Source organism: Lissotriton vulgaris, chromosome 1_1, assembly GCF_964263255.1.
Source record: "Lissotriton vulgaris chromosome 1_1, aLisVul1.2, whole genome shotgun sequence".
Taxonomy (NCBI): Eukaryota; Metazoa; Chordata; class Amphibia; order Caudata; family Salamandridae; genus Lissotriton; species Lissotriton vulgaris.
In genome coordinates, this window is record NC_141685.1 from 1,070,072,883 (window position 1) to 1,070,088,067 (window position 15,185).

The window sequence follows — 15,185 nt, forward strand, 5'->3', positions numbered from 1 at the left end:
GGTTTGCACCTACTTCGCGCACTCAAAGGACGGGTGCTTTCGCGGATGGTGCCTCCCGCAGTAAATTGAAGCTCTGACTTGCCTCGTGTTCCAAAGAGAAGAGAAAGCACTCACAGGAGCGGGTTCAGAGTTTTATTTCCAAAACCCACAGCGACCAGACGCGTTTCGGCGTTTTGCCTTTTTCGATGTTTATAAATAGGTATAATAATTTGGGCAATATAATCATCTTCATCAATGCCACTCTGCCAGCAAGTAAAAGGGGTAGTACTATCCATCATGCCATCCAATTAGTAATTGCTTCAATGACTGTGCCATACTTTGAGCTAAGTGTTTCTTCTCTGTTCCTTGTTATCACTACACCTAAATATTTTATCTCCGACACAGTACTGTGCTGGGCGTGAGAGGAAAGATCTGTGATTTGCCCCAATTACTTCCTATCCCAGAGAGGTTCCCAAATCTGATAAATTCTCATAGAATGGTGTTGAGACTGATGTGTGGGTCACGTAAAAAGAGGGTGATGTCATCAGCATATAGTGACAATAATATCTGTTATGAGGGATACTGAATAGCGCATTGTCTATGGTGTTGCCGTAATTTAGCCGCCAGAGGTTGAATTGCCCGGGCAAAAAGTAACAGAGGGAGAGGGCACCCTTGTCGAGTGCCTTTTGTGATGGGAATCAGGGTGGAGTTTAGACTATTGATCCGTATGGTGGCCTCTGGTTGGGAGTATAAAGCTTTATCCATGCCAAGAATGGTGGAGGGAGGCCCATCATGTCCAATATTGTGAACATATAATCCCTTTCAAGGGAATCAAAGGCTTTTGTGGCATCCCAAAAATCCTAGCTGCAGAAATCTTAGGATCCACATTGTGTAGTAGCCCAAACGTAGTGCGCAACTTATGGGAGGTAGCTTTACCAAGTATAAAGCCTGATTGATCTGGGAGGACCAGCCCTTAGATCAATAGTTACATCTTATATGCAATAAACTTCGCTAGTATTTTGGTGTCACAATTAATCAGTGATAGGTGCCTGTATGCCTCACTCTTAATGGCATCCTTGCCCGACTAGAGTAGAAAAATGATCAGAGCCTGCCGCATGGACATCTGGAGGTTCCCACATTCTCTGGCTTCTTCGAAGACCAATTTGAGAAATGGGGCTAATTGGCTGTTATAGCACTTATAGATATGAACAGGTAGCCCGTCGGGCCCAGGGGCCTCACCCGAGCACACGCCCATTGTAGCAGCTCGAATTTCCTCCTCTTCAATGCCGGCAGAGAGGAATTCTTTGCAGGAGTCACTGATCCAGCCAAGGCCGCTGTCCATCCAGTAGGTTGCGGCATCAGTGGGAGGCTGCCTATGTGTGAATAAGTTGAGAATCTCCTGTGAGTCAATATGTCTATCACTCTCCTCGTCTAGTATTTCCAGGATTTGGTTAGAGAATCTGGGGGTTTTCGCTGCTTCAGCTAGAGCTCTTCCAGGGCGATCGTCCTCCCTATAGACCCTCGCCCTGTGGTATTTAGAGCGAACCTTGGACTCAAGTTCTGCCTCGCAGAGTAATCTATTAGCAGTTCTTTAAGTTGTGCCTTCAATTGTGCGGTGGGGGCATTAGTTAAGTGCTCCTTTATCTGTTTGATGCCTTTTTCATATTGAGTGTAGAGCCCCCCTAATGGTGCGCAAGAACCCTCCACCCTTGGCCATACATATCCCACGTATTGTGACCTTAAAGCTTTCCCTCATACACGCTAATGTTGGGACACTGTCTTGATTGCGGGTAAAGAATTCTTCAATTTCCTGTTGTATCTCTTCACAGAAGGCTCTCTATCTAACAGAGTTGTGGGCTGAAATCTCCAGGATCTATATGGGGATTCCCAACCTGGCGGGGTTAATTTCAGTAGCACCTCCAAGCATCAAACAGCTGGTGGTCTGCACCGCTGTCTGATAGGTATTTAGCAAGTCGCAGGTGTGAGGGCGAGAGCGTGTGCGAGCGATCAGCAAGCGGGTCGAGTGCTATATTGAAGCCCGCCATATGATAAAGGTGGAGCCTATCTCTAAAATGCAGCCCCATAGCCTGTCTAAATATTCAACATCGTCAATATTTGGGCCATAGCAGCTCACCAGTGTTACTGTGTGATCCACTAGTCTGCCCCACATCACGCTAGACCTGCCTTGCGGGTCTTGAAAGTCCCCTATATGCAATACGTTACGCCAGTCTTGACCAGGATGGCAGTGCCTCTAGCGTATGTCGAGTATGCCTAAAAGCAGCTGTGTGCTGCTCATCTTTTTCCGAAGGAAGGTGTTGTTTTGGGGTCAAGGTGTGTCTCTTGTAACATTGCCACCTGTATTTGGTGTCTAGCTAGGTACCCCAAAATCTGTCTGCAGTTGCAGGGATCGCGGAGTCCTCGTACATTCCATGCCAAGAAATTGTATGTGAGTGCTATCAGCGGGTTTGTCTTAGTTGTGGCACCATGTTGTCACTTGCTATGGTGTCTCTGTGAGAGCTGTCACGCTGACTGTACAGAGTGGTTTAAGTATGTTCATTGCAGCATAGACATCTGGTTTACCTTTGCATTGCCATATTGTATAAATATAAAAACAAGTCTGTGCCTCCTCCGCCCACACCTACGTCCCAATCCCGCATGCGAATAATATCCCTCCCAACAATGCCCCCTAATGATCCAGTCCATAATACATTCTTTATACCACTTAGTACCCCTAGAGGGGTAGGTGGTCAGTCATAAGAGCATGTATATAGCAAACAGTGTTATCTAAGGGCAGACCAGGGTAATACCCATCATAGTAAAAAAAGAAACACAAATAAGCAACTTTAAGCAAACAAGATACATTATTCAGGGTATTCCCAATGGGGAAGTGCGCCAGAGAGTGTGTTTGCACTCCTTGCTGGGAAGCTGGTATGTCTGGGAATTCATTTAGCTAGCTCATCAGCTCCCGCTGTGTTATATGTGCAATTTCATGCCAAAAATGCAAGTGTCCATCTCGGTGCCGGTCCGATTATATGCATCAAAGGCCTGTCATGGGTTAAGTGTGTAAACTCTTCATGTGTATGGGTGGCATTACCTTTGTGTTAACAGTCTTTAGTCTTCTTCAGGAGCCAGGGAAGACCGTCTAGAGTCTGGGTCTTCATCGCGTACGGAGGGCAGCCGCCTCTTTATGTTGATTAGGAAGTCCTGAGTTTTTTGTGGGGTATTAAAGATGTGCGTCCTCCCACAATAAGGGTCTGCTAACCTGGCGGGGTATAGCATAGAGTATTGCTCGTTAGCTTGCTAAAGTTTTCGCTTGAACAGCAGGAATTTCCTTCGTGCCTCCTGCACCGACATAGTGAGTCCGGGTACATCAACAATTTGTTCCCTTCGTATATTAACTCTTTCTTTTCTCCAGCTAATCTCAGCAATGTGTCACGATCTTTGTAATTAAGCAGTCGTGCTAGGATTGAGCTTGGGGGAGATCCCGGTGGCTGCCTAGCCGCAAGTGATCGGTGGACTCTCTCTACCACCAGGAATTTGGAGAAAGCATCCACCCCGAAGAGTCCCAACAGCATTTTCTCCACGTATTCCTTCATGCGGCCTGTGGTAGTGGATTCTGGGACCCCCAGTATGTGGACGTTGTTCCTGCGCGAGTACGCCTTCAAGTCATCATTCTTAGCACTATGATTTTTAATATCTTTTCCATGTCTTGGAGGCTTTCCTGGACCACTGAGTAGGTGTGCTCTAAGGTGGATTTACGTTGTTCCGTTTCAGCTATGCATCCGTCATGCTTCTCCAGTGTCTGCGTGATAAAGTCCATTCGCATATTCATTGCGTCCATCTTGGGCTCAGTGGATGTCAGGCTGTTATGCAGCATGAGATGTAATGACTTTATATCCGCATCTTGTGGATCGCTTGATTTGGGACTGTCTTCTCCTTGCTGCAGCTCTGTGTCCCCTGAGGAATTAAGGCCTGTTTTCCGCGCTGTGAATTGTAGTTTGTCTTGCTTTCCATCCGAGTGGCCCATGGTGCAGTCGCTTCGGCCCTTGGGGCTGGCGCAGTTTAAGTTGCAAAAGGTTTGGGCCGAACGTATCGGTGCTGAACCTCCCTATAGGGTGTATAGGCCTCATGCAGTGTACCTAAGTTTGTTTATGCTGGTTTGTGGATGTAGGACTGTGCCCTCCGACCTGCCACAGCAAGGATTGCTGTGTATCATGTCCTTTTGTAATCTCAAGCAGTTATTGGGTCCGTAGTCTGGCTGAGTCAGTCCAATCCCAGCGAGTGTTTTGGGGCAAGATCAGCAGTGATTTTCCTCTATGGGATTGGCCGCACACTGGTAGTTTCAGCGCTCTTTCGACACGTCTGGGTCGGAATTCTCGTCTACGCCCTGCCACCTCACAGTTTCTCCCCGCGGGCCGCACGCAGGTCATTCCGCACTTCACTGAAGGTGCCGCAGCTCAGACCCCAGCGCAGAGCCCATGGGAAGTTAGGTAATGCGTCTCAGTGGGTTGGGGAGGAGACCGTGCCTGCGCCCCCGCTGCTTCCTGGGGTGGTCTGCCTCTCTGACCACAGTCTTCCGGTCTCAGTGGTGTCAAACCAGACGTTGATCGCTCCAGTCTGTTACAGGTCAGGCTTGTCCCAGGCCGGGCGTGTCGTCAGCCAGCAGCTCGCAGTCCAGGCACGCGAGCCCCCCCCCCCCCCCCCCCCCCCCACCCCCGCACAGTCAGGCGACTCGCATGGCAGCCACTCGCACACAGCAGCACTGAATCACAAATTTCACTGCTCACTGCCGCAGTAGGTCGCTCCCGGGCCGCTGTCTTGATTAATGCTCCATCTCCTCCGCCATCTTGTTGCTGTCGTAGGCCGCAGCCGGGAGCCCACAGCATCAAATTGTTTATGCGTGCCTTCCTCGGCTCCCGAACACTGCATTAGTCACACCGTGTTTTGCCTAAGTCAATCTGAAGTGCTGGGTGATTTCGCCGCCTCAGTACATTAGATTCTGGTGGATGATATTCCTGGGCTGCAAGAGCCTTACAGAAGCGCTGCCATCTTGCACGCCGGCTCTCTAGCACTCCCTGGGGCCTACGATGTTTGATCAGAAGTTAGGGAGAGAAGGAGCAGGCAAGGAATGGGGAGAGAAGCAGGAGAGGATTTGGGGAAACAAAAAAAGGTGGAGGTGGAGGTAGATGTGAAGTTGTGTTAGGAAACTAAGGATTAGAATCCGAGCATGGCAGAATCTTATAAATCTTGGCACACTGTTTGAGTAATAATAGCAAAGGCCAGAAATGTCCCTGAGAGAAAGGAGGCCTCCTCCTGCTTTATACTGCCAACAGTCAGATTTCTCATGCACTCTCCCTGTAAAGGCACATTTTCCAGTTTGCCCCTGCCCATGAGACAGAGGGAAGGAGGGAGAGTTGTGTGGCTAATAATGCCCCTAGATGCCTGGACGTATGTGATGAGATTAGCATCTCTTTTAAAGGAGGAGCTCTCCATAGACAGTAGTAGGCCAGACTCAGGAACTTGCTTAGCGTAGGGTGGTTTAGACTGAGGGTTCAGCACTTAAAACACCAACCTAGAATGCCCACCTGGGTACTGTCCTGAGACTTTTGAGCTTTGGGCCAAACAGGGACGGTGCTTGCCTTCAGGAAACATGAAAGCGATGGCAACACAACTTCACCCACTATGCATCAGGGTTTCTGGAGGAACAGTAGGTAGACAGATTACTGGACCTGGGTCCTGCGACTAGCCGGCCGATAGCATGGTGAAGAGAGCTGTACATGCACTGTACAATGCAAAACACTCCTCAGTGCTTAGAGGATATGCGGTTTGAAGTGAGTGATATGCAAAAAACTAACTTTCTTGACAAGTTCTGTACTTTACTGCATTTCTAGCTTTACTTGCAGAATGTTTTGACGAAGTACTTGTAATCCGAATTAACACAACAAAAATAAAGGAAAGGTTCGCCGTGGAAAAGAAAGCTTTTTAATACTGGTCTCCTTCTCATTTTCTCAGTTCTGTACTTCTGAAGAGGAAAAGAGCTGCACAAGCCTTACTGATGCAGAGGATGATGGATCAAAGATACCAACAGCAGAAGAGCCAAAGGAGGTGAGGGATGAAGGGCCGCAGGAGCATGGAAACACACAGGGCACTTGAAGTGTGAGGGGTGTGGGGTGTGTTATCAGTGATGTACAGGTACAGGCAGTGTGAGAGTCCCTGGGGAAATACCATGATGCACAGACTTGTGATGTTCCCTGAGGGTGATAGCAGGGGTGCACAGGACAGGAGGTGTGAACTTACATGAGTCCTGAGGCTCCGGCAGGCCTTTGTAACCAGTGATGCTGATACTGAGAGAGTGAGGATATCTCTGAAGGAATCTTCGTTCTGATCCAGAGGTACCTGTGAATTTGTGACAGATGCTAGTACTGGAGACCCATAGGTATTTATAAGTACATTATACTGTGTAAATTTCTTGGCTGGGTTCTATCAGCAATGCACCACAGTGCTATGGCTAAAAGAGTTTTCATCAGTGTGGTACAGGAAAAAAATGTGTGAGTTTCCCTGCTGGAGTTAACAGTGATGCACAGGGATAACAATTGAGAGTGGTTGTATAGCATTACAGTGTAGCAGGTTGTGGACGTGCTTATCAATATGTATTTGTATTCCGGCAACCTTAATAATGCAGCTTGATCATACATGTTAACTTATTGTGGGGTCTGTAGCTGCATTTGTACGTGTACGGATGGCAATTTCTGGAAACGCAGCCCTGAAGCATGGCCTACAGGCGGATGTATGATTTGACACAATTGAGAGACTGTCTAACAGGGACTCAGCCCTTTAGCTGTGGCTCTTGGATGGATATTTTAGGCCAGTGGTCGCCCTGTCATCGCCCTGATTGACAATGCTGCCTCTGGCTATTCCATCTTTCTGAGTGACTCTACTAGCACTGTCAATCAGTTGCAGGTCACAGCATCAGGATCCCAACATCGTGCTTCAGACTCAGAATCCCATCAGATCAAAGACACTAGGTGTTTCACGTTGCATAAAGTCTGATTTGTATGCAGTTTTCTCCAGCTTTGTTTGTAAGAGGTGAAGATCTATGGATGAAACTCTTTGTTGGGGGGTGCATAACTCACCAAGCTATATTTACAGAATTGCCCACATGTAACAGAAGGATCTCCGCAACAAAAGCATTAACACACTATGCTGTGTTCCATAAATACAAATCTGTGACCTTCATATTACATGCTGTGCCCTGCAGGATATACTTCAGATGTTATGCTACTTTATGAGTCAAACCTGCAACTATCTTGCTGACAAGCCCACCAATCTCTAGTGGTCCCTGTGACGCTCACAGCTAGAATAGCATCAGATTGTAGACTAAGAAGTTTAAAAAAGAAAAATAACTCGGGACAGCAGGCCTTTTCCTTCTGTGCACTCAGTGTCTGGAACAACATCCTCGTATCCATCAGGACGTCCCAACACTACTCCTGTTTAGGAAAGAGTTGAAGACTCACCTCGTTTAAGAACACTACATCACAAATGCATGAACTGTCCTTAAACCTGCTTCCTGTCCTATTACTCGTTGTTTTTATGCTAGTCTTTAACCATGTCAGTGCTCCACTGCCTTTTGACTAGGGTCACTGGTTAGAGGCGGCAGACCCGAGAGCAGAGGACGGCCCGGGACCAGGGTTCGATTCCCGGTGCGGCAGGTTTCTGGACCAGGGTCAGCGGACTCGATAATTCTCTCGCCTCGGTGCCCACTCTGATCAGCGATCACACTCGGCAACTCTGGGCATTAGCTTGCCTCATCTTCACTAACGGCCCCACCAGACCGCCGGGGATACCTGGTCTCACCCTGGAGATACCCATTAAGGGACTATCTCTCAGGGAAGCCAGGAAGGGTTTCGCAGCGGTCGAAGCGCCTTGGGACCCTCCGGGTAAGTAGTACGCTATATAAATGCCTATACATACATACATACATACATACTATAGAAATACCATATACATGCATTTTCCAGTAGAGTTATCTTGCTACCATTATAATATGAAACTTGCTGGATACACAAATATCTCTTTAGCAGGTGCCATAATCCAACAGGACAACTTAAACTGCAGTCTGCTTGTGACCAATTAAGTAAGCTATACTAACTTTACTATCACCTTAGTCCTTGTTGACAGTTTCTTTGGGACAGTAGCTCTAAAAAATAACGTAGAAGCTGACCTGTTGACGCCACTCCTCATCAGGCCGGCTTTAGCACTGGTGGCGCCCAGTGCGGCAATGTTTGGTGGCGTTTGTTTGTACACTCATACCAATGTAGAGTGTCAGAGCACTTTAGATCACACACACTACACAGAGACAATCAATCTTAGTTGTGTAAAGCAGTGTATAGGAAATGTTACCTAAGACAGAAGAGTACAAGGTGTAGGAGTCACATGTTATCCATACTGGCAGACAGTATAGTTTAATAGTGCTTGGTCTGGAGAAGCACAGAATTTAAAACGTAACTCCATGATTGGGAGATCTCTTTAATAATCAGAATTGATTTCTATCCAAATGAACCCTTTTTCCAATACAGGATAATGAAAGACTGGGTAAAAAATCATAATATTCTAATCTATACCTTGTAGTTTGCATGCAGCTGTTTAATGATGATAATAGCTCACTGTTCTATGTTAGGATTTTAACTTATAAACTGCACGTAACAAAAGGATCTCTCAGACAAAAGCAGAAACCTACTCACCTGTTCACATTATGTGTACTTTGTGATCTGCATGGTACACGTTCTATGCAGCAGGCATATTAACCCACTGCACGACCTTACCATGAGTCAAAACTTCCACTAGACAAACCTCTGATCGCTCTAGGAAGAATAATAAGCACCTGAGATATATTGACATTTTTATTGTTGCCTGAAAAATGCTGGAGGCCAGCAACTTGGAAGCAGGTACTTTTCAAACCATCGTCAAATCAAAATAGAGAGAGAGGACTAGATAAGCTAGTCTGATCCCCTAGGTTATATATAGTTTATCAAGAAGGACTAGCTAAGTTGTGTGAAAGGACTCAATGGGTACGTATGTTGTCAAACCATTTGGTTTGGTCATGAAGCCCTCACCCACCAACCTAGTTGGTGGCATGCTTCATCATCGGGCCCACCACAGTGACACCAAATGTGTCCCGGTTGTGCTGCGACTACAGATTACTGAGGAGCTGGTATACTCGCTGAGTGTGCAGTGTTGGTGGATGTGAAAGTGACAATTAAAAGCTATACAGTGGGTCCCAGTACCCGAGGGTTTATGGATAGACTTTAATTACTGGGCCCCTGTTAGCAACTAAAAAGGCAAACGGACGGGTTGGAGTAAATTATGACCTCCTTCGTCCTGTGTGGTCTACATGTTTCAGCCAGGCCTTTTGATAAAAACTGGCTTTCCTCAGGACCAATGAGTATGTGAAGGTGACAATAAATATTTTAAGTGAATTGTGGTGTAATTAAAAGTGTCGCACTCGCTAAGGTGCGTTACGTGTAAGAGGGAGATTCCCTCTACTTTAACTTGCTGTTTGCTGTTAAAGCTTCCTTGGGTCACCTGGCAGGGAGAAAAGACCGGAATTGCCGATCTGCGTGCTCCATAGACCTGTTATCCTGCTGCGGTGTCCCGGGTTTTTTCAAACCATAACATGCTTGCAAACATGACGCCCACACCCGAAGTCAGCGCCGGGGTCACACGCACTGGTCGCACCGCCATAGAGCCGGCCCAGCCTCATGACTCCGTACCCAGTCTCCCACCAATAGACTCCAAACTTACTGGTTCCAGAGGCATTTTTTTTCATTTCCAGGACTATCGATGCACAGTTCAGTGACTTGAAAGCTGGAGAAAATGATAACCAGAGACCCTGCAAACATGTTTGCATTTTGTGTTACGTTCAATGGAGAGAAAGTGCTGTCGCTTGCTTGGCGAGGCCCAGAAACCGACAGACTGATGCTAAGGGGCAGGGAATTAGGCTGAAGCTTGCTTCATTGCTATGCTGGGCAGTGGCTAGCTTCTTTCCAGACAAGCCACATCATTCTTACATGTGATAACTTCAGGTAGAGGTGTGCGAACCGGCCAGTTATAGAGAACCGAGCGAATGATCTGGCTTTTCTTGACGAGCACTATCAGAGCCAACAAAATATATGCTATGTAAATCATTCAACAAAACTCATGTAAAAACTGAAAAAGACTTCAAAATTCAAAAAAGTGAATTTTGTTATTACAAAAGATTACATCACTGCATTGAGTGGCATTTATTACAAGTGAAAGTTTCTAAAATTTTACTTGGAAACATTCATAGTTTACGAAGCGCTGATGATGAGGCTATCAGTGAACCAAGAGGCAAGTCACTTGTCAGGTGCCCCCTTTGTGGTGCCTGGGTTGGTATAGATGGAATAACATTACAAACTATGGCAACACACATATTGCTACTGTACTGTCCCCTGCGTAGCATTACAGGCTTCCACCCCAGCCCTGAATGATCACAGCTGAAGTTTATCTGGTTTCCAGTGGCAGCTCCTCCGCTAAGGCGGAGGAGCGTAGCCCTACTGCTCATAGTGCAGTGACAAGGTAAAATATAAAATGATAGCAAGGTTATTATTGTTTTATTTTTGTTTGCTGCGGGCTGGGTTAGGGTGGGGCTGGGCAGGGGGCTCAGTGTGGGAGGAGGAGAGGACTGTGCAAACTAAGTGCTCATGACTGGTTGTCCAGCCTTATTCGGCTGGCCAAGCAGGCATGTGCACTTTGCATATTCTCCACCTGCCTGTAATGGACAGCGTGGTGGGGAATATGCACAGGCTACCTGTTGCGATCTGAGCGACGATTCACAGTGCTCAGACCAATCACAAAGCTGCATTGCAGCGTTGTGATTGGCTCAAGGGAGCCTGTGTGCCGGGTGCTTCCTGCAGATTCTTCCGGAGCAGAGAAGTGGAGGAGAGACGCGGCCGTCTGAACAGGTAAGTGTTTTTTTAATTTCTTTATATTCCACGCCCTAACTCCCTAACCCGTTCCCTACCAGCCGCCACTGCTGGTATCCTGATATTTCTTTGGCATACACAAGTCTAGCATGTGAACTGAGGCATAGGCTTTTCATCCTGGTTTTATGACCCAGAGTGTGCTCTGCGCTCTGGAGGGTGCTCCAAGCGTGTTCTCTAGTTGACATGTTTATACTATCCATGCCCTGGGTCAGATTCATTAAGAGGTGTAGTGGCAGCGTACTGTTTCTCTGATTGGTAGTACCAACCCCACCTAACCGTCTGTTCAGGGGTAAGTGTGGTACCTATGAGCCCCACATGTGAAAAATTCAGCTGGAAAGTAATGACCAGAACCTGCACTGACATTTCAGTGTGGGTATTGTATGTTGGGGACTGGTAACAGGACTCCACATTGTTTGTGTGTGACTGCAGAAAAAGGGCAATTCCATTTGGATTACCCCTGGTGAAACACAGCACATGATGGAGGGTGAGGTGAAATGAAATGAATGAAACTTATATAGCGCACGACTTACCATGGGGCATCTCAGCGCTTGCTTAGGGAACCCGTCCTGGTATTCCCCTGTGAGATAACCCTGGCAGGGTATCCACAAGGTGAAAGCCAGGCATCCCACCGCGAGGGGCCGTTGTGGAGATTAAGCAAGCTATTGCCCAGAGTCGCAGAGTGTGAACCCGTGAGTCGAGAAGGCACCGGAGCGAGAATTAACGAGTCCGTGGAATTTTGAGCCCAAGACCCGCCGAGGCGGGGAATTGAACCCTGGTCCAGGGCCGAACTCAAGCTCCAGGTCTGCCGCCTCTAACCCCTGAGCCACACTTCTCCAGTCTCCCCACACAGTGGATGTGTACTCTGGGCCCTGCTGGGCTAGAGGGCATAACCTCAGACAATTAAGTGTGTTGGGATGGAAGCAGGGCAGCCTTGCTGATTTCATTGTGAACTGCTAGCAACAGTCTGATGATTCACTCTTGCTCACACTTCCATTCTGGTTCTGGGCATGGTCTGCCCCCTCTCGCTCCAGAGAGCTACTCCAGAAGGCTGATGACAGCCACATGCAGCCTTCACCCTTCATTGTGCTCATGTTTTGGGTGCTTCAGTTGGAGCCAGCGTAGTCACTCCCTACTGTGAGAGCCTTTGTCAAAGAATGTGTCTGCTCTGCAGGAAGGAAAATTAACTACGAAGAGGAAATGTTTTAAACTGGTTTGTGGACCTTGACAGTGTGATCAGCGTTCCACTGTCTGGAAAAAGTCTATGGAACAGGGACTCAAACTATCCCACTTGGTTCCAGTTTCTTCACTGGCCCAAGAAGGCAGTGCTCTGCAGAGTACACGAAGGACTGCTGAGATCCAGGGCTGGCATCGTTGATCAACAGTTCCCCAGAGGTCACCTGGAGTCTCTGCATCTTGGTGAAGTACCCTAGGTCTGTCTGTGGCCTGGCCTGGTAAGAGAAGGAAAAGGATGCCTCAGCCGTTCAGGAAGAGACTGCCCGAGTAGAAGCCCGCTGCTGTGCGTGGAGTGTGGCGCAGCCCAGAAGAAGCAGGGCGAATAGATAAGCGTAACTTGTGCTCGCCCGTGACATGAGAGAGTCTCCTTGCCTCCCTAAGAGTACAAAAGGGGGTGGCGATGGACGAAGCATCTGAACCAATCAAACACTCACACCCAGTCAACAGATCTGGGTTTAATCCATCACGGTCCATTAGCCCACTCTGCCACCCCTGAGAGTATCCACAACATCCCAAGTAAGAAGAATTGTACTATGACCTAGTATGACTCGAGTACGGCTCCAGTGCAACTCTGGTATGCCTGTCTTCTGCCAGACTCTGCAATAATATTGAGCCTTGTGTCAAAGACTCGCCACCGCTCGGTGAAAGGATTCCTGTCAACGAGGGACCAGGGATACTGCTGGACCTACGCTGCTCCCGCCCTGTGCCACTGTACTCCCGTACCTAGGCCAAGACCATAGGTACGGTAAAGAAACATCTATTGCCCATGCTAAGTCGCATGAGAGATATGTGAAGTACATTAGGTATTTTAATGAGATGACATTATGAATTTTCTTTTATATTTATACTTTTTTTTATTTTATTTTGTAAAATAAGTTCACAAAAGGTTTTATGAATGTTTTTTAGTGTAATGGTTTTAAAAAGACTAAACACTAGAATAAAAAAACTTGAACTATGCCAAGACCAGAGGAGGCGGGCCACCAGCCTGCACTCTTGGGAACTACGAGCAGGGCCGGTTTCCTGTGCTCTGGTCAACAGCCACCACTAACTGGTCTGTTCCAAGTGCCTAATCTGCCAGATAACTTGAGCTGCATGATCTTGAACACTGACTACATTTCTCTGGTAAAATTCCAATGCGTTATTTACCTCAGTGGGAATGAATAGTCCTAAAGAAGTTCAGTAGTGTGGGATACAGACTGACCTGTGGGTCATGGAACCATAGAAGCTTCATTTTACCAGATTACAGTGAGCTTGCACCTTTGCCAGATTTATGATTCACAAAGTTAACTTAAGGGAAGGCAGTATTCTTCATTATATGTTGGAATCAAGGCCTCCACAGACTTATCAATGACAGATTCTAAGGGAGGGAGGCTCAACCACTGAGAGAGTGCAATTACATGAAGGTCTGGGTGATCAGCACCAGTCCAATGCAGAGCTCGGCTTCAGACAGACTTTCACGAAGAGCTCCCACAGTAGGCTTTTTACAGTTTCCATTACTCTTTGGGGCCGAGGGCAGCAGTGTAGGCGGCTGATTGTCCAGGCCCTTTACAGTGCTGTGAAAGTGCCTTCAGAGGAGCAGGTAGAATAATCATTAGTGTAACATCCCTCTCTAAGCACTTTCACAGCACTCCCACAGGTGTTCATAATCCGCTCATTTTCAGGGCCAAGAGGTGGGCAGCACCCCCACTGCAGAATTGCAGGGGTGGCTAGGAAGCTGTCTTGGACCATTAGGAACGAACTGGGTTGCCAGGCAGAACCTACATATAACCAATGCTCCCTCAAATTTTCTTCCTCCGTGTGCGGTAGTGTAAGGTGTCTGTACACTGCAGCCAAGGCTGTGTGCACCAGGAAACTGACCATGCACGTGATATGTACATGGGGTTCTAGTTTACGCCGAAGAGGTATGTCGTGCTCACGTGTTTCCTTAGTAAACAGGTTTATAAACCTGCACAGCACGCCTGTCTCTTCAGTGCTTGATAAGCACTGTGAAAATTATGCACAAAGAGTTAAAAACAAAGCATTCACATTTGAGGCAAAAGGGAGAGACGAACAAATACCCATTTAGTGGCTGATTTATTGAAAGTGAGACCAAAAAAGCTGAGATTAATCCCGGCTTCCTCCTTAACCAAACAGTGTGACATTAGGCAAATATTGCATTTTAACAATCCTCCATTGTATTCATTATCGCATATGAAACCACTTTCAAATACCTTAGTTCAGAATACGAGGCAACAATTTTGGTGGATTTAATAGACTATAATGTTGCTTTACTTATAAGAATGTGGGCCACATGCGGGGTGCATATAACAAATTACTTGCATCTTAGTTTACAAACATGTTGCCAGGGTGAGGGAAATGTGAAGTAGTGTGGCTCACTGGTTAGAGGCGGCAGACCCGAGAGCAGAGGACGGCCCGGGACCAGGGTTCGATTCCTGGCGCGGCAGGTTTCTGGACCAGGGTCAGCGGACTCGATAATTCTCTCGCCTCGGTGCCCACTCTGATCAGCGATCACGCTCGGCAACTCTGGGCATTAGCTTGCCTCATCTTCACTAACGGCCCCACCAGACTGCCGGGGATGCCTGGTCTCACCCTGGAGATACCCATTAAGGGACCATCTCTCAGGGAAGCCAGGAATGGTTTCGCAGCGGTCGAAGCGCCTTGGGACCCTACGGGTAAGTAGTGCGCTATATAAATGCCTATACATTACATTACAAATGCATGTATGCTTCTAAATTCACATTTAAAAACTCTCACTTTTAATTAGTACTTCTCATTGAAATGCTTTAATGTGACATATTATTGTGACAAGTTTTTGTTTACTAAAGAAAGGTACTTTTTATATTTTGAAGAGACTTCAACATATGTTAGGTGATGTTTGCTGCATGATCTAGATGACAAATATTTCAGGGCTCAGCTTGTACAAGGTCTAAAATTGCCAGACATAGGGGCATGTGCACTGATGCAAGGAGA

General features: G+C 47.2%; 1 protein-coding gene across 1 annotated transcript in view; it reads left to right on the forward strand.

The window, feature by feature from the left end:
- The window catches only part of CIMIP4 (ciliary microtubule inner protein 4), a 331,753-nt gene that overhangs the window by 113,139 nt on the left and 203,429 nt on the right, over positions 1-15,185 (forward strand). Inside the window, exon 7 of the mRNA XM_086963196.1 lies at positions 5,992-6,084. Coding sequence (XP_086819322.1) covers positions 5,992-6,084 — 93 coding nt within the window. The remainder of the gene's footprint in view (positions 1-5,991; positions 6,085-15,185) is intronic.